Source organism: Schistocerca americana, chromosome 3, assembly GCF_021461395.2.
Source record: "Schistocerca americana isolate TAMUIC-IGC-003095 chromosome 3, iqSchAmer2.1, whole genome shotgun sequence".
Taxonomy (NCBI): domain Eukaryota; kingdom Metazoa; phylum Arthropoda; class Insecta; order Orthoptera; family Acrididae; genus Schistocerca; species Schistocerca americana.
In genome coordinates, this window is record NC_060121.1 from 208,694,667 (window position 1) to 208,720,950 (window position 26,284).

Genomic DNA, 26,284 nt, shown 5'->3' on the forward strand with positions numbered 1-26,284 from the left:
ACCTCAAATTCTGTTTCAAAATATTTTGTTATTGTTGCATATTTCCATGATTCACCACTATTATATGCACCTTTGCTAGAATAAATAGTAGGTATTGTGTGCAGATGTGCTGTGAGCAGTTGTATCACCACTGGCCCTCAACTTCTACACACAGCAGAGAAGCTTATAGACATACATGTCCAATTCATATGCAGTTATGAATACAATTGGAATTTTTGATGTTGTAGTTGTTGTTACTACTACTACTACTGCTACTGTGATACGTTTTATAAGTTAAATAAACAAGTAAATGCGTCTTTATCTAAAAAATAATTCTTTGTAAGCTACTTAAAATCACAACCCTTACACTATTTTTGGATCACCATTTGGTACACCTTCTTTTCCTAACCTATTATTATTGACAGTCAAAAATAACCCTGAACTTCTTTTTCAAAATGTTTTGTTTTAATAACTCAACATTACACTGGGGCGATAATCCTGTAAATCAATACTCTTTTGCAAAGTAATTTTTTTTACATCATTTCTAATTGTTGGCATGAACACATTGTCTCATTTACAGTATTGTTTATTTTCATAGTTAATATTTTCTCTAATAGAGGTTTCTTCATTAGATGGTAATATATTTAGATGCAAAATCTCTTCTATCTCTTTACAGTAATTCCATTTTTGTATGTGAATTTTTCTCTCATTATCACACTCATTACTACCCCATTTACCAATTCTGGAGGATAGCAACAGGCTTCAACTTGCACTTCGGAAGAAGTTTCAACAGTTGGCTTTTTAAGTCCCTTTCACAATCTCAGCGAAATCTATTGAGAACACACAAGCATTTAGACATTTTTGTTTCATGTCATTGTTCTAAGTAAATATATGAATATTAATTCCTTCTTCTTTCTTGCAGTGACTTGTATAACTCACAATCACATAACAAAACATTTTTCTTTGAAAACAACTCAAAACATACTCTTAGAACTCCTCAGTATTATAATAATCGTACTTTGTCACCAATCACTGATAATATCTCACACCTATGAAAACAACCTTCATTTATCTTTGAAGCTTGTGACTGTGCTAACACTCAGTGATCCATGCTGTCTGTTTCAGTAACTGTGATCATACGGGTATAAAGCAGTCTCATATTGAAGTAAAAGTCGCAAAATTGATAACTGTCAGGGATATGTTAAAGAACCTGTTCCCATCAAAATGCACAATGGGGGTTGTACACATACCAGTTGAATCTCCAAAAGTGTGTTCAGATTACACAGGTTACTGCCTCTTTTACTGTGGTCATAATGAAAAATAAATTGTTTAAGGTCTGGAGAGCATACAGGAACTCGATTGTTTCCCTGCATTCTATCTACTGTCCTGGTACAGTTTGATATAGTTATGATAGTGTGAGTGCCACCTTGTTGCTAATAAAACCTGTATTCACTGTTCATTGTGCAACTGGAAGAGAAACTGTAATTAGCAAGAATTATTAGGTGCTTTATTCCAGTTACAGTACCTTCAAAACAAAAGAGTCCAATGAGCTCTCCCCCCCTCCCTCCCCCCCCCCCCCCTCCCGGATGACAAATGACACTACACATTCACTCTAAGTGAAGTCAAAGATTTTTTTTTTTTTTTTACAGCATGAGAGTGTTATCTTCAACCCAGTACATCTGACAGTTCCATTGAGTTTGAATTGTGCTTCATTTTACCAGTCCCTTGAACCTATTCACAGAATTTTACTCTCTAATATAGGTCATCATAATGTAAATGTTGACCCAACCATGAAATGAAATAACACAGCTGGCTTATCTGGAGAATTCATAGCACACTACTAGCATTTACACCACTTTCGTATGACATTTACCTTGAAGTGTTAGTGAAAGCTGAAACAGGTGCAGCACCATAATTGAATATCTATCACATACAGCTGTATAAGGTCACGCTGTACACCCTTTTTGCCTACTGTAGACTGGTCTTTGGATGTCGAATGTGTCTTGTAGAAATGTGTTAACTTGTAGAGAGATCAATCCCATACTCTCATCCCCACAGTCTCTGAACTGCAGCAACTTCCTCAGACTTAAAATTGCACTTAATAATCAGCTTCTGCTCTTCAGATCTCAAATTTACAATCTTCCACCTTGACATTAATCTCCTGCCACTACCAATATTTTGCAGCTAAATTGATGATTCTACTGCCATCTGTTGAGGAAACCTAAAATTACATTTTCCCGAAATGTAACCTTGTAGGTGAGAAAATCAAGAAAGCGCTGGTCCCTGTGTCACGGCACATGTCCATGTGTAATCTGCAATCCGTAATCCGCACGCGAATATTGGGAGTATGCTGTATTTGAATTTTTTTTTGTGTGGATTAAATATTTCACTACACTAATGTGCCTGGTGCTTCTTGCAGGCCTTGTGATGTGTTAGCTAATGCCAGATTTGCCATGTAGATGAATTAAGCTGCTGCCTAGAGCACATAGATTTTGTTGGGCTTTGATTTTTTATGAAGAATTTAAGCATATTGGGTTTTCTGTTACAGGATTGCATCACAACTAGCATAATAAAAAAGCATTATTATCATGACCATACAAGCACTGTCCATCTGCAGCCCCCAGTTACTACGTACTGTAAAAGTCTGTTTCCAATAGAACATTAAAAAAGTTGCCTAAGAGCTCTGTTCGAAAAGTTATTGAAATGTTTTAAATATAGTCTGTAGTAAACATCCTCCAAAGTATACACCTTCTATACGCACACACTTATATCCTTAGTGTTTCTACTTTGCCCTACAATCACTGAAAGCTTCTTTTTGAATGTCCTAGATTCTTAGTAATAAATTCTCCATATTATAAATGATGTTGCAATGCTATCCTTGGTGGAAATATTATTTTTGGAAACCCATAGACAAGCCAGAGGAAGTAGGATGGTTGGTAGGGTGGGTTCATCATATATCAGAATCCAATGTGTTTTAATTTGTTTGTTTAAAATCTCAGGAAACAAATAAACAGTGAATCTATCTTCTTTTGCAAGTTCTTTGGCAGACAGCTGTTGGTACAGACCATGTCCTTGATTTTTAGGATGTGTGTGCCACCGTTTGAGGTTGCCTTTTTCATCAATGATTATCTTCATTGGATTTACGATTATTTTTGAATGAGGAAAATAATTTATCTCTGGCATACTGGATGTGTTGTATGCCTAATATATTGAAAGTTCTTTTCAGAGTTTGTCCTTAAGTGTTCACTAGGCATCTCAAAATATATAATCAGTCATTACTTCATTTAAGCTTTATTAGTAATTAAGTATTCTAATATTACTGTTTTCAGATCTATTCTTGTTACAAAGTAAAGTTAGAAGCTAAGCAGCTCCACATGATGTGGAGACTATCTAGATCCTAAATTGACAAAGTACTTAGTAATGGGATGAATCTGAAGATGAGTTGTTTTTTAATCAGGAATTGGTAATACTGAATAATCTTTGCCAACCCAGACTGCAAAAAACAATAATTTAGCTTCTGTGGTTTATGCATTTGTATTAATTAGGTAGTAAATGTTATTGGTAGCAGCAATTGGAGAAATATTGTTAAATTTATTTTTCTGTTGACAGGCGGCTGATGTTCCGATAGATTTTGAAACCTTCTTTTTCTCTGAAGTGCACCATATGATGAGTGCACCACTAGAAGTTGTTTCAAAATCCATTGAAAAGAATGGCATATGCCTTAAGGTAATAACTCAACCTCATTCTCATGTTACTGCTGTTTTCTAATTTAAGATGCTTTTTCATACTTACAAAGCTGCTTTGTGAATTTAAATTAATCGGCAAAGGTTTGGTATTAAACATCACTTATACTCCAAATTTTGTATTGTATTGAAAAATTATTGAGAGATACCGTCCTTATTGTATAACGGGAAATATTACTTCCAAAGGCTTAATTTAACAAGTCATTTTCAAAGATAAAAATGAATCATTAATTTTTGCGTTACAGGGATATCGTGCTATTTTTCAATGGAAAATATGTATCCACAGTAAAACTTTCAAATCACACAATAGTTATATGTGGAAGATCCTGGAAATAGTAGAAGTCATCTTCTTAAATGCTTTTCAGATGCAATACACAGTAACTGGATTGAAGATTGAAATCATGTGCTAGAAACATCATTTGGATAATGAATTAAGAATTCAAAAATTAAATTGGTAATACAGATTTTTGGATCTTTGTTTATAGTGTAAGCCTGCTATATGATGAGCTTGTTTCAGTTGTTACTTTGGTATGTCTGTGGGATATTCTTCTATGCAACAATTGTGAAATTTCGATTTTTAAAAATGAAACATTTTTTCAGTGCTGACCATAGTGATTTTCAGTCTAAATGTGAGTGCATTAATCCCTCAAGCCAGGAACCAGGGTATGCACACGTGTACCATGAGTGTTTGCACTGGCAGTTACCTGACAGTGTTCTAATCAGTTGCAGAATCACAATAAAAGTGTATTGCTGTGTCAGTGATTGATAATGGATGTCACTGCTTTGCTAGCTAAATTTAGGAATATCTGTGCTCACATACTATTCAGATCTTGGTGTGGAATACTATTTGTTAGAAATTGTGCGCTACAAAATGTCTCAAAGAAAGAGAAAAATATGCACAGTGGCACATGAGAATATTTAGCAGAGTAGAAAATGTTTCAGCACACTGTGCATTTATTGGTTATCAAGTTGTTGTAATGGCAAGGGCGTGTGCGCATATAAATTTCAAGCTTTGTCTCATAACAGAACTGCTGGGAACTGACTGGATGAGATTGTGGTGTAGTACTTTGTTTCAAAGTATGACACACTGAAAGATCATTTTGAGTGATTATGTATGTTTTAAACATCAGAAAGTTAAGTTGTTAACAATCTCTGAGAATTTCACCAACTTTTGGCATATAATTCCTGCAATAAAGCAGTTTAAGTAAAATACAGCCTTTCTGTACCCGCTGGTTGTATAAACTACTGCTATGAGGCTTGGTGCGTGCACAAGTACTGTCAGCTTGAAGGGTTAAAATGTTCAAGCATGCCCCTTATCTGATACATACATATACCACATCCTTCCTAGATAATTTCAAAATTTCTGGAAGGGCTACATGTTTAAATACTTCATTACTCTCACTTAAATTTTCACCTATGGAGCCCACTCTATGGAGGTGATGTGAAACAACTTTTTAGCGTCACTAGTGAGGACTTAGTTCACTTACACTCTAATGCTGCCTTAAATATCTTATTGTTCATAATCTACCTTTATTTAATAATGTGGCTCCAAAAACAAATTATTTAGATATTTTTGCACTGTAGGGGATCTTAGCAACACCAGACTACAGCCGCACTGGTGAACTGCAGACTCTGAATATGAAACTGAGGCGTTCTTTAGATCTGTATGCTAATGTTGTCCACGTAAAGTCACTGCCGGGAGTGAAGTGTCGACATGATGGGATTGATGCTGTCATTATCAGAGAGCAGACAGAAGGAGAATATTCTGCCTTGGAACATGAAAGTGTTAAAGTAAGTATTTCCCCTTTTTCTAAAAAAACTCGCATTGCATGCTTGTTATAATAGCTGATCAGGTATTGCTTTACTTGTATCAGATGACTGGTGTGCCAGTCCTAATTATCATTTCAGAATATGCAATGTAAAAAATGCAGTTTTTAATATATTGGTGTTATGGGCTTCAAATAATGGAAACTTGTGATCCTGTATGGTCATGTGATATGTGTTTTGACATGAAAGAAATGCAGCTGCTTTGGGGGGGGGGGGGGGGGAGGAGAGAGAGAGAGAGAGAGAGAGAGAGAGAGAGAGAGAGGGGGGGGGGGGTAAGTTTTGAATTAATGTTCCATTTTCCATTAAATTTGGGTGTTGGCAGGGATAATCCCTCAAATATGAGAAATTATTCTAACAAAAAATGGAAAGTCCAGGTAGGAATATCAACAGTATAGGAAAAGATAGATTCTGTAAAGATGATACACTTCAGTTGCAGACAGGCATAATTAAGACACTTATGCATAAGCTTTTGGCCATGGCCTTCATTGGAGAAAGAGAAACACATACCATTCATTCACACAAGCAAGCACACCTAATGCCCAACAGACCATCCATACTGCAGGTGTTGGCTGTCATGTGTGTGAGGTGTGCTTGCTTATGTGAATGAACGGTGTATGTTTCTCTTTTTCCAATGAAGGCTGCAGCCAAAAGCTTATGTATAAGTGTCTTTCGGTTGTACCCATCTACAAATTATTCTAACACATATTTTGGTAAATACAAATAATGACTGTATACTTTAAGCGTGGAAACTCTTAGAGACAGCATGAACCCAGAAGAAAGTTGCAAATAAACATCAGCCCAACAAATTCTAATGTATACTATTTTAAAAAGTTATTCTGTGGAATACTTTGCACATTTCCCAGAACAAACTCTAGCTGAAGCAGTTTTGCCAAGCTTGGCCACAGATGCGATTATGACTCTTCCGTAAGATTTGTGGTATATTTCTTATATTGTTACAAAACTAGCCTTAAGTACTTGTCAGCAAACCATTGTTTTAATGCCATTTCTGGTGGCATACCACATGTGAGAACATTTGTAATATTATTATTATTTTTCTACCAAACATCATGGTGAGTATGCTGTTACTGGAACTTGTTGTGCAATACAACAGAGACCTAATATTTTTTGTTTCAGAGTTAATGTAGGGGTTCCCACTTTTTATGTCTCCCTCCCTTAATCCTATAGCTTTCGCTCCACATGAAGAACTGTGCCTCCAGCAAACAATTTTATCTTTTCAGTGGTGTCAGTTATGATATCAGTTGAGGCTCAGCGCCCTGAAATGACTGGCTGTGTATGGGGGGGTGGGGGGGGGGGGGTGTTCTGATAGCTTAGTTTACTTTAAAATGTACCTGTCTGTTGTTCAACATCTGCTCTATGTGGTGAGCAGCAACTATCCTCATTGGTGGTGTTTTTATTCCATCTTGAATTTACCAATCTTTATTATCTTGTCAATAGTTTCTAATATTTACTATTATGATGTTTGCTGTCCTCTTAATTGCTCATATTGAATGTTTTGTACCTAGTCAGATACTACTATGGTCAGCTTATAATTACTTCATAGTTGACACTTCACTCATTGGGCCTGGTTTCCTCTAATCAGAGCACTCAGCATGATGCCTGAACTGTTCACTGTTGCCAAACTATCACATCAGATGGGCAGTTCACTTCCAATTCCTTGTCCGGCTTTCTTTATTGATGTATTTGGATTCCATATCATGGGTCTGGCACTTTTGATTCATATTTCATCACACATTATAACACACACGCACACACACACTGATGAAATATGCATGTCTCGTATACGGCACTAACAAAATGCTAATGGATACTTTCCACACAAGACAGGATTCAGCATCGCATACATAATTATTATTGTAATCATAGAGAATTGCTGGCATTAAATAAGATTTGCATGTCCTTGCACAAAGACAAATTTTTGAAGGCTGCAATTCATCATTGTGGCTGTGTCACCACATTCATAACTACTTAACCAAGTGTAGTGACTTGTGCAATGGTTAAAGTATAATTCTAATGTGTAGAAGTTCATAGGTTCAGATCTTTTCAAATGTAGCAAAATTCTTTTTATTTCTTAATCTGATCAAAAGAGTTTATAATATTTATTCAATTAATTGGTTTAAATGTAATTTTTTTATTTCCAGTAATTTTCCCCATCATTTTTGTCATCATATTGAATCTTTTATTTGCTCCTGTTTTTCTTCCAGTCATTCTTTTTTCATTTGGAATCTGCTTATGTCAACCTATTACCTGCAACCAAGGACCAACAAGGTCTGCTCATCAATTAATAATGCACCATCTCGTGTAGGCAGTGTGAGATAGTTTCAGGTGCCAACAATATCCAGAAATTACAGTTTGCTTTTAGCACTGAAACTCAATTTTTTTCTGTCCTGAGGTTGCTAGTAGAGATTAGCTTTAATCATCATGAAGAAAGTGATCAGGATTTTAGTTCAGCTGCAACCTCTATTTTCTCGGATACATTACACGTCACAAGATTGTGATTAGCTTAATTCAGGGCTGCAAAACACTTCATCCGCCAAAGTTTAGTCATTGCTTACTTAAAATCCGCTGTCAACAAAGTGTATCACATTTCCAACATACCTCACGGCGGCCCCTTCCTACATTGCTCCACGTTAAACGTTAACAGCATTTGTGAAGTGACCTGCCATGTTTGTGTGTCACCTGTAACTGAGCGGTAGCCAGCAGCTGATGCGGCAACTCAGTAGCTGCAACTGAAAAAGTCATCAACTATCAAGTAATTTTACTTGGACAGAACTTTCATGTGTTATTAATACTTAATGTACTTAGTCTGTATACTATGGACCAGTAGTTTTTATACCTACCACCACGGGGAAGTTTAAATGCCGCCTAAGCAGCTGTGATCCATAAGGTTCATTTTTGTGTGTGTGTGTGTGTGTGTGTGTGTGTGTGTGTGTGTGTGTGTGTGTGTGTGTGTGTGTGTGTACACGTGTGTGCATGCGTGCATCGACAGGTGTAAAAATTGGCATAACAACTGACAGTTGCGGAGATCTTGACTGTTTTACACAGAGATCCAGAATCTGAAATGGCACAGAATGTGAAGATTCTTACTTTCTAGATGAAAGTATGAGTGAGGATTCAGATATGTCTTCATTTCAGTTACTTGCAAAGTGAGTAGTTTATTCCTGATGTTTAGGGTACGAGCTGTTTTGACTGCTTCATCTCTGTTTCTATCTTTATAGTTCTGATGCAAGCATTCTTTCTCTATTTAAATCATAGTGCAGACCATCAGTCACCATCTGTAGTACTGCTTGTGTACATACGTCAGTGCAAAGTGAGCAAGATTGGTCAGGACTAGATGATTAGTTACAACTGTCAGTTGTCCAGGAGGAAGGGGGTGCAGCATCACATTTATCAGATGCCAGTACGGAGTTTGATTACACTTCTAACTGAAAGTATCTGAATGTCTATTAGTGAACATTAATACAGGGTGTGTCCAACCTTCACTGTTATGATGGCTTGAATTCTGCTGAGGACACTTTCAGTGAAGTCTCTGAATGTTTGTGGACAAACGGCAGCCCATTCCAGTGCTTCTTCCTCAAGAGCCAAAATTAGAGAAGGTAGCGATGTTCAAAGTTGGGGTCTGGAGCGAAGCCAGCTTTCTAACTCGCCCCAAACTTGTTATGGGACTGCAGGGAGGCCAGCCCATTTCAGGAATGGTATTGCCCACAAACCATTCTCTCACAGATGCTGCTTTATGCCAGGAAGCATCATTATGCCGATACAGTCAGTCATGGTCTCTGAACTATTCTTCTACTGCATGCTGTACACATTGCTGTAAAATGTGTTCATATCCTTCCAAATTTGTAATTTTGTTAATGCAATAAGAGGATCACACCCTAACAGTGAAAACCACTTCCGTACCATACACTGCCTTCTCTGTGCTTTGCTATTGGCATTACACATGATGGCAAATAACGTTCTTCAGGCATTCACATAACCCAAACCCTTTTGTCAGATTGCCACAGGGTTTCATGTCAAAACACACACATCGCATAATCATATAGGATCACATGTTTCATTATTTGAAGCCCCTAACACCAGTATATTGAAAACTACATTTATTATAGTTCATATTCTGAAATCATTATCCAGTCATCCAATGCCCAGTGGCATTGCTCTTTACACCACCTCAAGCATCACATAGTACTGACTGTGGAAATGTGTGGCTTACGAGGAATTGCTCAATCGTTGAACCCTTTATAACTCTATGCATATTCATTGTACAAACTGGCTGCTGGTAGCTCTTTGGAACTCAGGAGAGATTTCTTCCACTAATTGCATGTTGCTTTTTTCCCAGCCAAGCTTCACAATGTCCGTTGGTACGTAAGATCTGTCTAGTCTTATATTGGATTTGTTACTCTGGTGACATCCAATGAGTACTTCACATTAAAAGTCATTGAGATCTGCTGACCAACCTATTCTGCTGTTACTGCTTCTCTAATAATGACTCAATACTCACCAGCTTCTTTTAATAGTGATGTGTGTGTGTGTGTGTGTGTGTGTGTGTGTGTGTGTGTGTGTGTGTGTGTGTGTGCGCGCGTGCGCGCGCTCTCGTGACGTTCAGTGGTTAATTCCGCGTTCTGTAGGGGTGTTAAAGGTCTTTTGATCAGATAGTTCAGTTTACTCATTTCTTTGACAGCTGTGTGATAATGCTCATCAAAAGTGAAACAAATCAGTGTGCTATGAACACAGTTGCAACAATGAGATATAAAGAAATTAAAAAAGAACTGTGTATCGCATAAGTGACCTGCTGCGAACTTGCTTAAATTTTTGGTGTTTCAGTGTTATTTTCATACATATGGTCTCAAATTGCCAAAACTCTTAAGAATATTTACCAAAAGATCCATTTTTAAAGTCAGGATTTGTGAGTAATGTACTGAGTTGCAATCGCTTTGGGCTATAATGTCCGTACAATATCTAAATGACAGTGCTACACAAATTAGCAGGAAACGCAAAGAAAAGCATGACCTACTTCGTAAAACGAGGCCTTTCTTTGATTTCTTTGTATGTAAATGTAGTTTTCATCTTAACAGGGATCTTATAATAGTTAAGGCAATTTGGCCTCTTCATGGGTTGGTTGGTTTTAGGCTATTTATAAAAAAGAAACAACATAAATATAGGATAAAGTTGTATGCTCTCCGAGATTCAACAGCAGGATCCATACTAAAGTGTGATGGGAACAGGTTCTGCTGGAGGTGTCAACAATAGTATCTAGCATCTTGTACAGAGTAATTTTGCAAATGGCATGTTTAAAAATGGATGGATATAGATTGGATAGTTTCTAATCCAGCCAATCTCTTTTGGATATTTTGTGGGGAAAATAAAATTCTTGGAGTGGGAAGAGTAATGAAAAACAAGAAAGGTTTGCCACCTCTGTTCAGAATGCTGAGGCTGGGGGCGGGGGTGGGGCATTGAAGTGGAAGTCAAAATTTGGTTTTTGTTTGTTATACAAGTTGTGAGGCTACTAGCACCGCAGTTTGAGAGGACCAATGGAGGAATAGCTGGAGAAATAATAAACCCTGTTGTTGTCATTGATTGTAATGTGAACAGAACTAGTATTGACGGAGCAGAGTGATTTAACTAATTTAATTCCTTCGTCACCTATTTATTTTAGTTACTTTGAATAGTTGTCTTATTTCTATTTATTGCACCTTTTTTCCACAGTCGGAGTTACACATGTAAGATAGGTTATCTGTGACTGTAATAAAAGTCGTATTTCGATCATACTTTGTTTTTCACTTTATTTTAATGTATCTTCAGTGGTCGCTATATAAATGTGTCTTTGCTTACAAATCTGTTTGTCAAGAGTGTACTCAGTTCTCACATTATACATTACTACTATTAAATAGTATTAAATTACAATTATTACTCATAATTTTTTACTTCCTACTTCATTCCTAATGTTCTTCCACACACAGATGCCCGATTTTTTGGTATTGGACACCACTGATATTGGATATATTTTGGTTTTCAACTTGTGTAGATGCACTAACACCTCATGTACTTTGTTTTGATGTTATAAGATGGTATTGTCTTTTGTTTTCTGTGATTGTGGAAGCGTCTGCTATTACGTGTTATTGATGACAGAAAAAAATGCTCTTAAGGTCTGTACAAAACCTAATGCTGCAAAACTCCAGAGGGAGCCAAAACTTCATAAAGCAAACATACTGGTGAGACCAGTTGTAAATTACAGAAAAGAACCAACACATGTTAAACACACACACACACACACACACACACACACACACACACACACACACACACACACAAAACTGCACAAATCACAAAAGACAAAACAGTGAAGAATACAGAGGAAGTAATAAAGCCCATAAAAGATATATATATATTCCATGCGCAGCTATGTTGCTATCATTTGATGTAGAAACCGTGGACTCTACAATCCCAGTCAAAGAAAAAATCAAGATACAGATACTTACATAAGTTACCACAGAAATACATTCGGAGATAAGCACACTTCTGCACCTTGTAACTGACCAAAATCAAATTGAATGAAGATTACACTTAAAAGAGGAAGGACTGCTTATGGGATCCTCCATTTCAGGAAAGCTAACTGATATGTTCATAAACAGAATAGGAGAAAAAGAACATTCTAGAAAATAGTACCATGAAAATACAATATACTATACTGATGGAGATGCATGGGTGATCTATGCTTGATACATGAACCAGAATGAAGATAGAACATTACCAACACAGGTAAACACACTACACAAAAACATAAGTTTCATTTTAGAGAAAGAGCAACCAGAGTAAAAAAAAAAAACTTCCTTGATATATTTATCACAAAGAAAAATAATCAACATTCTGTCAGATGCACAGGAAAAATAACCATATGTAAACATTTATGAACCTTTGAATGATGTTCAAAGTCAAATACAACAAATGAGGTGCTGGTTGAGAGTTTAAAGTTCAGTGTTTAAGTTAGAATTTTAGATGAGATTTGTTTGGTGGATTATGGGTTTAAGTTAGAATTTTAGATGAGATTTGTTTGGTGGATTATGGAGGCTGTGCAGTATGCTGTTTGTGTGGCCTTGACATATTTCTATCTCCTGATTCTGTAGGTGTATAAAAGTTTCAACAATTTTTCAGTCTAAAAAGTTTCTCAATAGAGGATATTTTGACACTCCCTTCTAACACTCATCCTCGACCAGGTTCCATTTTGTACAAAATTGATTTCATAAGTTGTGACCCCCCATCCTCCAGTCCAAAAGGAAGGCCACAAAACTTTGGTACACATACAATGCAATGTGGGTGGTGAGAAAAGATCACCACTGTTATTCACTGTAAACTGACTACTGTAATGCGCCACCATTAGAGGCAATGCAAATTAAGACAAAAAGTGTTTTCTTCCTTGTAACTTCCATTTCTCTTATGGTTGGAATGAGAAATATTTTGTTCAATAATTGGAAAACACAGTATTGGTAATGATGAATGCTTAGCAATGAGAGATGAAGGGTACTGGGGTAAAGACTTAACGGGTTTCTCACTACCCCCTGCTCCGCACTGTGCCTGTGGGTGCGTAGAGGATATTTTGAGCATCCAAATATATCTACTAAAAATATGGAGTAGAATAACTTCACAGCTATCTCAATCATCCTGCATTTACATTCCATAATACACTTTAACTATCTCGGAAAGTTACCATTTAGATCAACTGTGAAAGAATCGCTTGACTAATGTCTTCAAAACTATATTAACATAAAAAATGTCCCGAGTAAAAGGCAGTAGATGGCAACACATGACAAGAAGATCAAACAGTAAATTATATAATTGGTAGAACACTTTAAAATGAGTGCTTGTCAGTTCAGCATTTTACATCTGATGTAAAAGCATATAACCCCCTGTTTTCAACATCTTGCTTGTCTCTCTCTCTACTCTACCTAATCAGAAGAACTTGGTGAGATTGCACATAAGGCAATGACAGCAACAGCACATGTAGGTGGTGTGGATCATTGGCACATGGCACCCATGTGGGTGTGGTATGGACTGAGCAGAGACTATTGGCTACAACAGTGGGGTTTGGTATTGCCTCCAGTGTTGAACTCCAATACCTCAGACTGGGCAGCCACTGGTGGACTGTGCAGATCAATGGGTGGCAGGCACCAACTGTATACTTACTACTTGTGCGCTCTTCATCCTTTACAGGCAAGTGTTGCAAGGGTGCAGAAGTGACACACATTCATTGCATTATTTTTGTGCCACTTGCTTGTGGGCAGTGTTGGTGTCAACTGGATGTAGGGTGGCAACTCTAAGCAGTAACGCATGAACTGTGCAGTTTACTGTGGGCTGGTTCTAGCCCCAATGCAGCAAAATAAATGTGTGTATAATCAATTTTGTACAAAATGGAACCTGGTAGAGGATGAGTGTTAGAAGGGAGTGTCAAAATAAAAAAGTAACACTTACACCCTCATTCTGACAGTACAAAGTACAGATGGGCTCACCTGTGGCAGGAGTAGAGGATTTCTGCCAGTCAGGGTGACCAAATAAAATATAGGAAATAGGAAGTGTGAGAGGAAGCAGTTCACATTCAAAGTTGGCTGGTGGACAGTCCCAAAGAACATAGCCAGAGGCAGATTGCCTAAGCCATCTTCCTCTATTAAAAAGACAAGAGACAAGTGAGACCAGTGCTCTATCTGAAGGCCAAAGTACAAGAGAGAATTTCAATTGTGCTCTGTCCTGCGAGATGTTCCAGCAACCACACGACTAATTTCCCACATTCTCTGTTGGTCGTCTGAGTGGCATTCTTAGTTGGTAGTTTTGTCAGCAAAGGTAGAAAGTGTGTTGTGATGCTGATGACACAGGTTCTGTCAGACATGTCGCCACTGTGGGAACTTAAAACTGAAAGTGTGAAAGCCACACCCGATGCATTCAAAATAAAATTTTGTGTCTTAAAATATGCTCAGACTATCCTGTCAGTTACTTTTTGCTTAGAAATTGATAGTTAAATTTTTGTACTTACCAGTTCTGATATTACCTGTGATTGTAATAACATTTGTTGTACTTGGTTTATAAAAGTGAATTGTATGAACAGTCCTTGTTCAATCTGCTGTCATGTACATCTTCATATAAACTATTTTTTCAAGTGCTGTTTTATTATTATTATTATTATTATTATTATTATGTTCACTTTAATATATTATCATTAACATAGCTTCTTGCTTGCTCTGTGGTTTCTTAGTCATCAGAATACATGTTGTTGTGGTATTGTACTGTCCTGTTGAAACTTATTGTACTGTCCTGTTGAAACTTAGAGTTCCAGTGAAAGGAAAAGATTTGAAGATATAACTGTGCAGCCTGTTTTGTATGCCGATGTGGGCAAGAATCTTGATGAGCTTTCATATTAATGTGTCCAATGCCTGCATATCATTTAATGTTGTATATGAGGTCCCTCTCTCTCCCAGGTGTATTCATCCCTCAAGATTCAGTAGCCAATTTCCTTAAAGTGAAAGATCTGCTAATTTACTGTTATGATTTCCAAACACAGGGTGTCGTTGAATGCTTGAAGATCATTACAAGAGAAAAATCAATGCGCATTGCCAAGTTTGCTTTTGATTATGCAACAAAAAATAAGCGAAAGAAAGTAACTGCAGTCCATAAGGCCAATATTATGAAACTTGGTGATGGCCTGTTCCTTGAGAGCTGTAAAAAGGTAAGAAAAAAATTGACTTGTCTTAAAAGCAGTCAGTTTGTTTGCTGGCTCTGTTACAGTATCTGCATGTCATTGTGAATTTCAAGATGATTCATATATTTTGTTTCAGATGGCAAAACTGTATCCAAAGATTGAATTTGAGACAATGATAGTTGATAACTGCACAATGCAAATGGTGTCCAACCCGAAACAGTTTGATGTGATGGTTACTCCAAACTTGTATGGTAGTATTGTGGACAACTTGGCCTCTGGCTTAGTGGGTGGTGCAGGCGTTGTTGCTGGTGCAAGTTACAGTGCCAATTGTGTTGTCTTTGAGCCTGTAAGTATATTTCAAATGATATTATTATAGTAATAAAAATATTTTCAAGTTTTGTGTTCTTTAAACAATAGGTCATACAGTTCATCAAGCTCAGTGCTTGGTTCATTTGTTGTGTTAATCTCTCTGGTCTTGTTCTTTCAAGCCACATTTCTGAATCTGACTTAAAATACAAAAGTTTACATTATTTTACATATATTTCTGAGATACAGATTCACAAATTCTTACTGTAGTTTCCAGCAGGGTGAGTGCCCCTCCCCCCTCCCTCCTGCAATAGCTGTGCTTTACACTATGTGACATAGCAGGTAGCATCTCTGGCTAGCATGCTGCTGGTCACCAGTTCCGATCCAACCACCCACACTTATTTTTCATTTTGTATTTGTCATTTTTGTAGGGTTCCCAAAATTAATTTTGTTTGTTTGTATATTCTGGAATATTATATGTTTATAAATAGTTGCACAGTCCATCCAGAAGTTCATTTCTGTTGTGGCTATGCATTGGTGTTAGTAATAAACATGCTTTCAGTGCTCAACTTTGTAGTTCCTTGATGGTCCTGCTTTTAGATTTGGGCTCAATTTTGGTTATGGCGTGATATTGTTTGGTGGGGACACTGGATATTTCACCACTGTGGATCTAATTGGGCAACATGAAAGCCTTTACCTACACAGACTGGAACTGGAATACAACCAGCACATTCTTCCTACAGCCTGTATTTTCAAGAGACCAGTGGTTTAGAAAAAGCAGCACATCAGGCGTCATCAGTGTTTTTCGGAGACATTGGTCGGAACCCGACAAAATGGCTGAAACAATTTGACCGATTAGCCAAATCCAATAGGTGAGATGATGTGATGTGTTGGCAAATGTGTGTACTTTTACTTGAATGGCACAGTCCAGCTGTGGTTTGACAGCAACAAAGAGAAGCTCAGTAGCTATGATAAATTTCAGGCTGAACTGAAGAAAACAGTTGGTAACAATCCACTTAGTGGAATAACAATTGAAGAGCAGAGGTGACTGTCATGGCAAAACAACACATTCCTACATACAGGATGTGCTGGCCCTATGCCATATTGTGAATCTGAATATGAAAGAAGCTGGCAAAATCTCACTTGAGTCACAGAAAATATGTATGACATTCTTGTTGAAAAGCTTGTTACACCAGAGGAATTCACCAAGAACATTGAGGAAATTCAACAGAAAAAGATTTGAATGAAATAGGTATGACCGATTCCAAAATGTAATCCCTCATCTCTCTTATACGCTAGGTATAAGAGGGGCTGAAGCTCATTGCAGTACCCTCTGACAAGGTTGCTACCAACAAGCTGTAGAAATTCTCAGTAATAGCAGCAAGCTTAGCTGTCGAATTCAGGACAACTAAGTGAGGGTTACTATCTATGGAGGTGAGGCTTCCACAGAGGAAAATCCTCCATGGGTATCAGTTACCAAGATAGCAGGAAATTTCATTGAGATCACCATTGATGATCAACCATCCCAGCTGCTGACGACTGAACGGCTTCCTTGTCTGTAATGTCAAACGTTTATCTCTGCCAGCTAAAGAAGAACTAAATTCGTGTGAAGAAAATGGTTGTGCTGAAAAGTCGCAGATGACAAATGGCTCCAGCCGACAGGAATGTGTATTGAGAGAATCACTATTGGTGACAGAACACAGCCCATTGAATTTGTTGTTTTTGCAGAATGTAGTCATACTGTTATTCCTGGCTGGGACTTCCTGCACACATCATAAGCAGTCAAGACAGTGGAAGACCACACCTCCAGATTGACAGTGTTATTCGAATAAATACACATAGCAAGATTGATCTGGATGGTTGTTTGACATTGTCATCTTGCCATCTACAATGAGAGGAGTTCCAGTCATCAGTGTAAATGTTCAGTTAAATTATGAAGCTTTTGTCAGCTGCGAGAAGATACACAGGGTCACAGAAGAACTCTGCATGCTAGTCACAGTCGTAAGCATTGTAGGTGGTCTAGGACAACTTTAGATCACTAATTGTCAAGAGCAACCACAATGCATCCCTAAAGGTGTGTGTGGAAGGGCAGCAGAACTAATCCAGGAAGGGCAGCTTATTCCATGACTGAAGAATCTGGCTCTGCTACTACTGCACTGCAGTTAACACAATTGAAGAACTTAACTGTTGAACTGTCAATAGGATTTGTCCTGACCAAGTAACAATGTCAGTGAAGTTTAGCCATTATGTGCCAATTTTCAGACACTTTCAAATCCAGAGAGGAGAAACAACTTATAAGGTGTTGCAGGCTGAACGAAGGGTAATCCGAGAGGGAGTGGAGAAGATGCTTCAAGATAACATCATTAAACCTTCAGAGTGTCTTTGGTCCTCATGAAAGAGGAGGATGGTCCATGGCATTTGTGTGTAAACTACCAACTACTGAACAAAACCATGAAAAAATATGTCTGCTGACTGCTACGCATTGATGACACTCTAAACTGCTTGAGACGAGCTAAATAATTCTCAACTATACACATGCAGAGAGGCTACTGGCAAATCTCCACAGCTTCTGTTGGCCTGAGTTTAAAGGTCATACCATTTGAACTATTAATGCTCCATCCCCTTAGAGTGTATGATGGACAATCTGCTTCAACAACTTCAGTGGATGATATGTCTTCGCTATCTGAATGATGTTTTTCAATGACATTTGAAGAACATGTAAACTGCGTGACACCATGTTGAAGTGTGTTCAAACTGCAAGCATGCCTGAATCTGAAAAAAAGTCTCTTCACCACCAAAGAAATAAGTCTGGAGTCTGTCCTGATCCAGAGAAAATAGACCCAGAGCAAATAAGAGCAGTCACGTATTCTCAGACCCGTCAGCACATTCATGATGTAAGAAGGTTTTTTTTTCAGCATGTGCTTATACTACCAACAACTCATAGAGGACTAGAAGTACCAGGGCACATCCCTTTCAAGAACTGCTGCAGATGCCAAATTGTCCTGAAAGAAGAGCAGGAAGATCTTTCCTTGTCCTTAAAGAGGTGCCAACATCATCTTAAAGCCTAGTATAATATAATGAAGATGCTTAGTCAATACTTCAGTGATGCAAGTGGGTGTGGGGTAGGCGCTCCTCAAGTACAAACCCAGGAAAATGCTGTGAAAGTGATGGCTTATACTTCCAAAGTACTCTCCAAGTCGAAGAGGAAGTACTCTATAACAAAGAAGAGTGCATTACAGTTGTTTTGGTCATCAAGTTCCAGCTATATATGTGTGTGGCAAACCATTTGCTGTTATGACAGACCATCATTGTCTGTGTTGGCTGACTAGCCTGAAGGATCTGTTGGGACAATTGGTAAAAGTGTACAACACTTTCACATACTTCGTTATACATCACTAACTTGCTTGTCGTGACGCAAATCTAGTGTTACCCGCTGTGAGGATTTTGAGTTTTGACTGTATGTTTGTCTAATGGATGAAGGGTATCAGCCAGTAATTTTGTATATATTGCAATTAATAGAAAAACTAAATAGGCTTTACTTTGAGGACAATGAAAGTAGAAAAATTCATACGAATGAAACAACAAATGATTGCCAGCCTAATTTGGCATATTAATTTGAAACATTATGTTTAAGAAAATTGAACAAGAGTTGTTGTTGTGACTTTCATTAAAATTCCCTTTGAATAGCACATTGGATACACATGAATACAGTGCAATCTAAGTTGTGGGTTGCAGTAGTTACCATTAATCATAGAAAGCAAGATAGTGCCCCACTCTTATAATAACGGTTACAATCACTATCATTACATGATTCAGTACTGAGATGCTACTGGAAGAAACACTGAACTAGTCAGGATGAAAAGATTTCTGACTTAAGTGATATACACTTTTATATTGCCATTTATAGAAATGCATCAGATTTCTTTAGTAGCAAAAATATACTATTTATCTTTATAATATGAAAGGAATATGTTGGGGACCCATAAACTGATACTGGCTCACTAGGCAAACTCCATGATTATTTCAGAAGCAAAGTTCAGTTCAACCAAAATTTTACTCAACACTGAACTCTATTAACCTCAATCAATCATTCATGATTGCACTCAAGGCTAAATTACGTTTCAAGTAAGTTTAATTTGTGTGCCCTTTTCATCACCTGTGAAGCAGGTATTTTAGACAGTAACATTTACACCCTGTGGCACTGAATTTTTTGCACATTTAATTCACAGAAAGAAATAACTATTTTGTTAGAAACAGGATACTCAGTTTTCTGCACACTTACGATGGGATCCTGCATCAGTTCACAATTAGGATAAAGTTAGGGTTCAAAACAGTGGTTTATAGCACTCTAATTATTACTGAAAACACTCACACAAATTACTGGTCCATGCTATAATACATATGTGTGTCTGAAGTTGGTGGAGCAGTGGCAAAATAGTGGTGGCAAGCGATTTGGCGGCTAACTGTACTCACGGCTCTAGATGTCAAATGCTCTTTACAGTTACTTCTTGGTGACATTTTTATCTTATTAGAGCCATTCCTTATTCCCTCTTGGTGGAATTCTTCATATAGACCTGGCTTTGTTTTGATATATGCTATTGTTTAGTATGCTGTTTCCATGTCCTTTTCAGCAATTTTGGTCGCCTTGGGGTTTGACCTCCATTTCCAACGTTTCCCGTTCAGTGTGAGCCATTTGGGGATGAACACCCTACCTAGTTTCCATGGTGCAGGCTCCTCTCCCCTCGCTTTTCCCCTTGCGCCCTAGCCCTCTTCCTGCTACGTCACCAGCACGGTAGCCCAGTCTGCGTGGTCGGGCTGTTAAGTACCCACTTGGCTGAGCCCCTTGACAACACAGGGATCACACTGCTAGTACCTGAGCTGTTAACACCTCGTGTATGCCAAGGAATCGATGCTCATCACTTCGGGCATCAGAACTCCCGGCAATGATCGCTGTGCCAGACGGCCCTTGCTGCGGCTGGGTGGCGCCCACGGGGCGGGCCCCTGGTCAGAGTGGGTGGTACTAGGGTGGACGCCTTGCACATGATGCAACAAAAGCTTCAACATCCTGGCCATTTCCCCCAAGAGGTCCACAACTCTTTCGTGGATACATGCATGACGAGCACAGGACCCTGAGCTAGTGCAGCTCTCTCTCCTTTCCAGGCTGCATACCTTCCTTTTCCACATCCTTCCCTATCCCCCATCGTCCCTCCCCACCTTCTCTACCTATGGGAGTATGTTTCATGCCTACATCCAGAGAAGGTCACTTGAAACTGTAAAACAGTCTCTCCTCTTCGCGTTCTCTGCTGGCAAGTCTCTGTCCTCCCCTTCTCCTTCTCTTTTCCTTGCCTCTTCTCTTGACCCTCTTCTCCGCTGCAGCATTTGAGCCCTCTCTTCTTTCCTTTTCTTTGTTCCTCCCTTTCTCTTTCTTTCCTCCCTGTACGTGTCTGAAGGCCGACCCACGCGTAGCTGCTGATGGGGTAACGCATAATTCCCCACCCCGGGTAGACAGGTAGGACACATACGTACCCCACTGGTAACAGCCAGACCCAGGGAGGGGTGATGACCTGAGCTGGTGCCTTCCGAACGTGTCAATTGTTCCCTCCATCCATTTCTCGGGAGGTGTGAACAATCACCTAAGGCGGGAGTGCCTTCAGAGAGGCCCCCACAAGGAAAGAGCGCACCATCGGAGACTTCTGCAATGGTTTCATCTACATCTACAATTTCTGCTCACAAGCGAAAGTTAAATGAGTCTCAGCCACTAACAATTCTTCCATCAGTGCAACAGTTCCTTGTTGTTTCTCGGTCTGACGAAGGTCAAGACTTCTCCACAATCAACCCTTTCATTATTCAGAAAGGTGTCAACAGTCAGAGCCGTCCAGGCACAAAAATTGCTCCGAACTTCACTGCTACACACCTTCCCTGTCCGGGTGGAAGCACACCGCACTTTAAATTCAACGCGCGTGGTGGTTTTATACACGCTCACTCATCATGATGGATTGTCCAACGAGGAAATTCAAAACTACCTGTCTGACCAGGGCATAACGGCTGTTCATCAAGTCATGAAAAGGGTTGACAAGGACTTGGTTCCAACCCATACTATCTCCTTGACATTTGACATAGTTCAACTTCCATCGAACTTGAAAGCGGGCTATGAGATAATTTCAGTTCACCCTGACATCCCCAACCCTGTGTGTTGCTATCAGTGTCAGCGGTTTAACCATACCAGCCAGTCGTATTACAATCCGGCCAAATGCGTTACGTGTTGCAAGGATGCCCATGAGGGTGCTTGTCCACCTCCATCCCCTCGTTGCATCAACTGTATGGGTGACCACACTGCTTCCTCTAGAGATTGCCCCATTTTCAAAGATGAACAGCTTATTCAAGAAATCAGAGTGAAGGAAAAGGTGTCTACATTTGCTGCTCATAAGTTATTCGCCAGTCGAAAGCCCACTATGCCACCAGCAGGTAAATATAGCACTGTCCTTGCATCTCCTCGGCCTACTAAGGAGGCAGGCACGCAGACTTGTGATCTCACCTTTAGTGCCATGGTCATCAGATCGGCCGGCGCAAACATCGCCCATTCAGCCTCCCCACCATCACCTGCTCACTCTACGTTTCACCCTTCATCGGCTTCTGCAAAATCACGAGCGCCAAAATCAGACACTTGGGCTTCCAAAAAAAAAAAAAAAAGCCTACTTGCAAAGATTTTTTTACATACCCCGACTTCACAACCATCGATTCCTCCCTCATCTCGACGTCCTCTTTCCAAGGAGGTCATAAGAAACACAGTTCCTCTCCTTCAGCGCCACCTGGCGGTAACCACCCTTGGCCGTCTTCAGCATCGCCAAGACGCACTGCTGGTGGCTGATCAACCGGCCGATCGCTGGTGGCAGGAGCTGCCCATGAACAACCTATAGATTAGGATCTTCTGCCTTTGGCTGAATCCCGTTCCATGCTGTCAGCCGCCGGCTCTCAGCAGTCGTTGAGTTGAGAGCAACCGTAGTAAGATTTTTCCCTTTTCTGTCCACCCATGTCCATTATACATCAGACTATCCGCATCATTAGAGCCAGTCGGCATGAATTGTCAATCCTCTTATGATCCTACTCGCTGGTCATCTTCTGTCTTCAGGAAACAAAACTGCGTGCCCACGACCGCTTTTTCCCTCATTTTCAGTCAGTCTGGTTTGACTTCCCCTCTGTTGAAGGTACTCCAGCACATGGAGGACTCATGATTCTTCTCCATGATATTGTCCATTATCACCCAATCCCCTTAAATAGTTCCTTCCAAGCTGTTGCTGTCCGTCTTTCCTCTTCTGGATACACCTTTTCTCCTTGTACCGTATACATTCCATTGTCCACACCGATGGCAAGAGCTGATCTCCTTTATCCTCTTGGTCAGCTCCCGCCCCCCATTTGCTGGTTGGGACTTCAACGCCCACCACCCGCTTTGGGGATCTCTGCGTCCTTGTCCACGAGGCTCCCTATTGATTGCAGTCTTCCACCAAGCGGATCTTGTTTGCCTCAACACTGGGGAGCGTACATTTTTGTCTGCCTCCACGACGAATTTCTCTCATCTAGACCTTTCGGTCGGTACTGTTCAGCTAGCTCGGCACTTTGAGTGGTTCGCTCTTGCTGATACACACTTGAGTGACCATTTTCTATGTGTCCTTTGATTGTAGCCACAACTGCCATCTATGCGCCCGAGACGCTGGAAGTTTGACCAAGCCAATTGGACACTTTTTTTCGTCTCTAGCTACATTCGATAACCGTCACATTCCTACTTCGGCCACCTGTATCTGCTATAAGCAGTTACGTGTGCGATGCCGTCGCGTCATCTGTGATAGCAAGAAAGTGAACTGGGATTTCTTTACTAGCTCTTTTAACACCTTCACTCCCTCCTCAGAAGTTTGGAGTCAAATTCAACGGTTATCTGGTGCCCCTAGTTTCTCCCCGATCTCTGGGCACACAGTTGCACATGATACCTTAGTGGACCCCATCGCAATTTCTAACTCATTGGGTCAACACTTTATTGAGTTTTCGAGCTCTTCAAATTACCTGCCAGCCTTTCTCCCAAAGAAACATGCAGCGGAAGTGCGACCTCTTTCTTTCTCCTCTCCAAATAGCGAAAACTATAATTCTGTTTTCTTCATACGGGAACTCCAACACGCACTCTCTTCTTCTCGCTATTCTGCCCCAGGACCGGATGATATCCACATCAAAATGTTGCTGCATTTATCATACTATAGTCTGTGCTACCTCCTTCACCTTTTTAATCGAATTTGGACCGATAGTACTCTTCCCAGAAGATGGCGGGAAGCTATCGTCATTCCTGTTTTGAAACCTGGTAAGGACAAACATCTCCCCTCTATCTATCGCCCCATTTCTCTCATGAGTGGTGTGTGTAAGGTTTTGGAGCGTATGGTGAATTGCCATTCAGCCTGGTGGCTGGAGTGCCGAAGCCTTTTAACACCTGCCCAATGTGGTTTCAGAAAGCATTGTTCTGCAGTTGACCATCTTGTTACTCTCTCCACTTCTATCATGAACAATTTTTCCAGAAAACGCCAAATGGTAGCAATATTTTTTGATCTGGAGAGAGCATATGATACCTGTCGGACAGGCATCCTCCGCACACTGTTCTCTTGGGGCTTTCGCGGTCGGTTGCCCCTTTTTCTTCGCGAATTTATGGCAGAGCGCACATTTAAAGTGCGGGTGAACACTACCCTCTCCTGTACTTTCTCCCAAGGGCTCTGTGCTAAGTGTTGTACTTTTTGCCATCGCCATAAATCCAATTATGGATTGTCTCCTTCCCGATGTCTCAGGCTCCCTTTTTGTGGACGATTTTACAATCTACTACAGCTCTCAATGGACCAGCCTTCTTGAACGACTTCTTCAAGGGTGTCTTGATCACCTCCACTCTTCCGCTTTTCTCCCAGTAAGACCATTTGTGTCAATTTTTGGCATCAAACTGAGTTTCTTCTGCCTTCCCTACATCTAGGCCCTGTAGACCTTCCGTTCGCAGACGTTGCTTAATTCCTGGGTCTTATGTTTGACAGAAAACTGTGCTGGTCCTCCCACATTTCCTATCTCTCGGTTCGCTGTCTGCGATCCATCAACACCCTCCATGTTCTGAGTGGTACCTCCTGGGGAGCGAACCGAGTGGTCCTTCTCTGCCTTCATCACACCTTAGTGCGCTCGAAATTGGACTATGAAAGCATAGTTTACTCCTCTACTCGGCCATCTATTCTTCAGCGACTCGACTCTGCCCACCACCGTGGATTGCATTTAGATTTAGCGTCTGGGGCTTTTTACTCCAGCCCTGTGGAAAGCCTGTATTCCGAGACTGCTGACCCTCCGTGGTCCAATCGGCGAGCTGTCCTCCTGAGTGATTATGCTAGCCATCTGTCTTCCATGCCTGCTAATCCGGTCCATGACCTTCTTTTCGACACCACCTTGGATTTAGGGTATGCAGGCCGCCCTTCCACTCTACCACCACCGGGAGTCAGCTTCCGTCAACTGCTACGTTCTCTTTCTTTCCACTTTCCTAAAACTTTCTTGACAACTGGGGGTACGGCACCGCCTTGGCTCTGTCCCCGGACCTGCATGCTCCGTGACCTTTGTTAGCTTCCCAAGGATGGTACCCCTTCTCTCGTTTATCATCAGGCATTTGCTGCTCTATGCGCACAAGTGAAGGATGACATATTTATTTACACTGACAGCTCAAAAACATCATTTGGTGTTGGGAGTGCCTATATTATTGGCGACACCCCTAATCGATTTCGGCTTTGTGACCAGTGTTCGGCTTTTACTGCGGAGCTTTACACTGTTCTCCAGGCTTTCCAATACATCCGTCACCGTCAGCGGATACAGTATGTTATATGCTTAAATTCTCTCAGCTCTCTCCTCACTCTCCAAGCTCTCTACCCTGTCCCCCAGATTCAGGACTGCCTCCACTTGGGGGGCATCTCTGTGGCATTCCTCTCGATCCCTGGACACGTTGGTATCCATGGAAAAGAGGTGGCCGATATAGCGGCCAAGGCTGCAATCTCCCTTCTTCAGCCTGCTGTTCGCATGGTTCCCTTCGCCGATCTAAAGATTATTTTATGTCGTCGTGTTGCTCTTTTATGGCACGCACATTGGTCTACACTTCCCAAGACTTAATTACGGGATGTGATAGCTCTTCCTGTGCTTGGACCTCTCGCCGGGAGGAGGTAATTTTAACTAGACTCCGGATACGGTACTCCCTTTTTAGCCATCGACATCTTTTAAGTGGCGATTCTTCTGCGCTTAGTCCCCATTGCTCTCAACTGTGAACGGTAAGACACCTTGAGTGCCCCTATTTTACTCCGCTACACACTCATCTACAGCTGTCGCCTGATCTCTCTTCCATTTTAGCAGATGACACGCGCTCAGCCGATGGCGTTCTCGAGTTTATTAGTGTCAGTGAGATGATGTCGGTCATTTGAAGCTCTTTTTGGGGAAAACAACACCCCCCCCCCCCCCCTTCTATAGTGGTTTTCTAAGCTTTCCTTCAGTTTTCCCACTTTTCGAGTTTTGCTTCCATTGCTGCTGATATCCAATTTGGTTTATTTTTTTACCTTTCCCGAAGCCACAGACCGGGCGCTAACGACCGTAGCAGTTTTGTGCCAAAAAAAAAAAAAAAAAATGCTGGCCGTTCTATGACTGTCTCTAAGAGTAATAGAATACATAACACTCCTTCTGATCTTACGGC

At 40.2% G+C, this 26,284-nt stretch overlaps 1 protein-coding gene across 1 annotated transcript in view; it reads left to right on the plus strand.

The window, feature by feature from the left end:
- Positions 1-26,284, plus strand: part of LOC124605350 (probable isocitrate dehydrogenase [NAD] subunit beta, mitochondrial) — a 70,143-nt gene that overhangs the window by 34,520 nt on the left and 9,339 nt on the right. The window contains exons 4-7 of the mRNA XM_047136971.1: positions 3,589-3,705; positions 5,307-5,513; positions 15,112-15,276; positions 15,386-15,595. Coding sequence (XP_046992927.1) covers positions 3,589-3,705; positions 5,307-5,513; positions 15,112-15,276; positions 15,386-15,595 — 699 coding nt within the window. The remainder of the gene's footprint in view (positions 1-3,588; positions 3,706-5,306; positions 5,514-15,111; positions 15,277-15,385; positions 15,596-26,284) is intronic.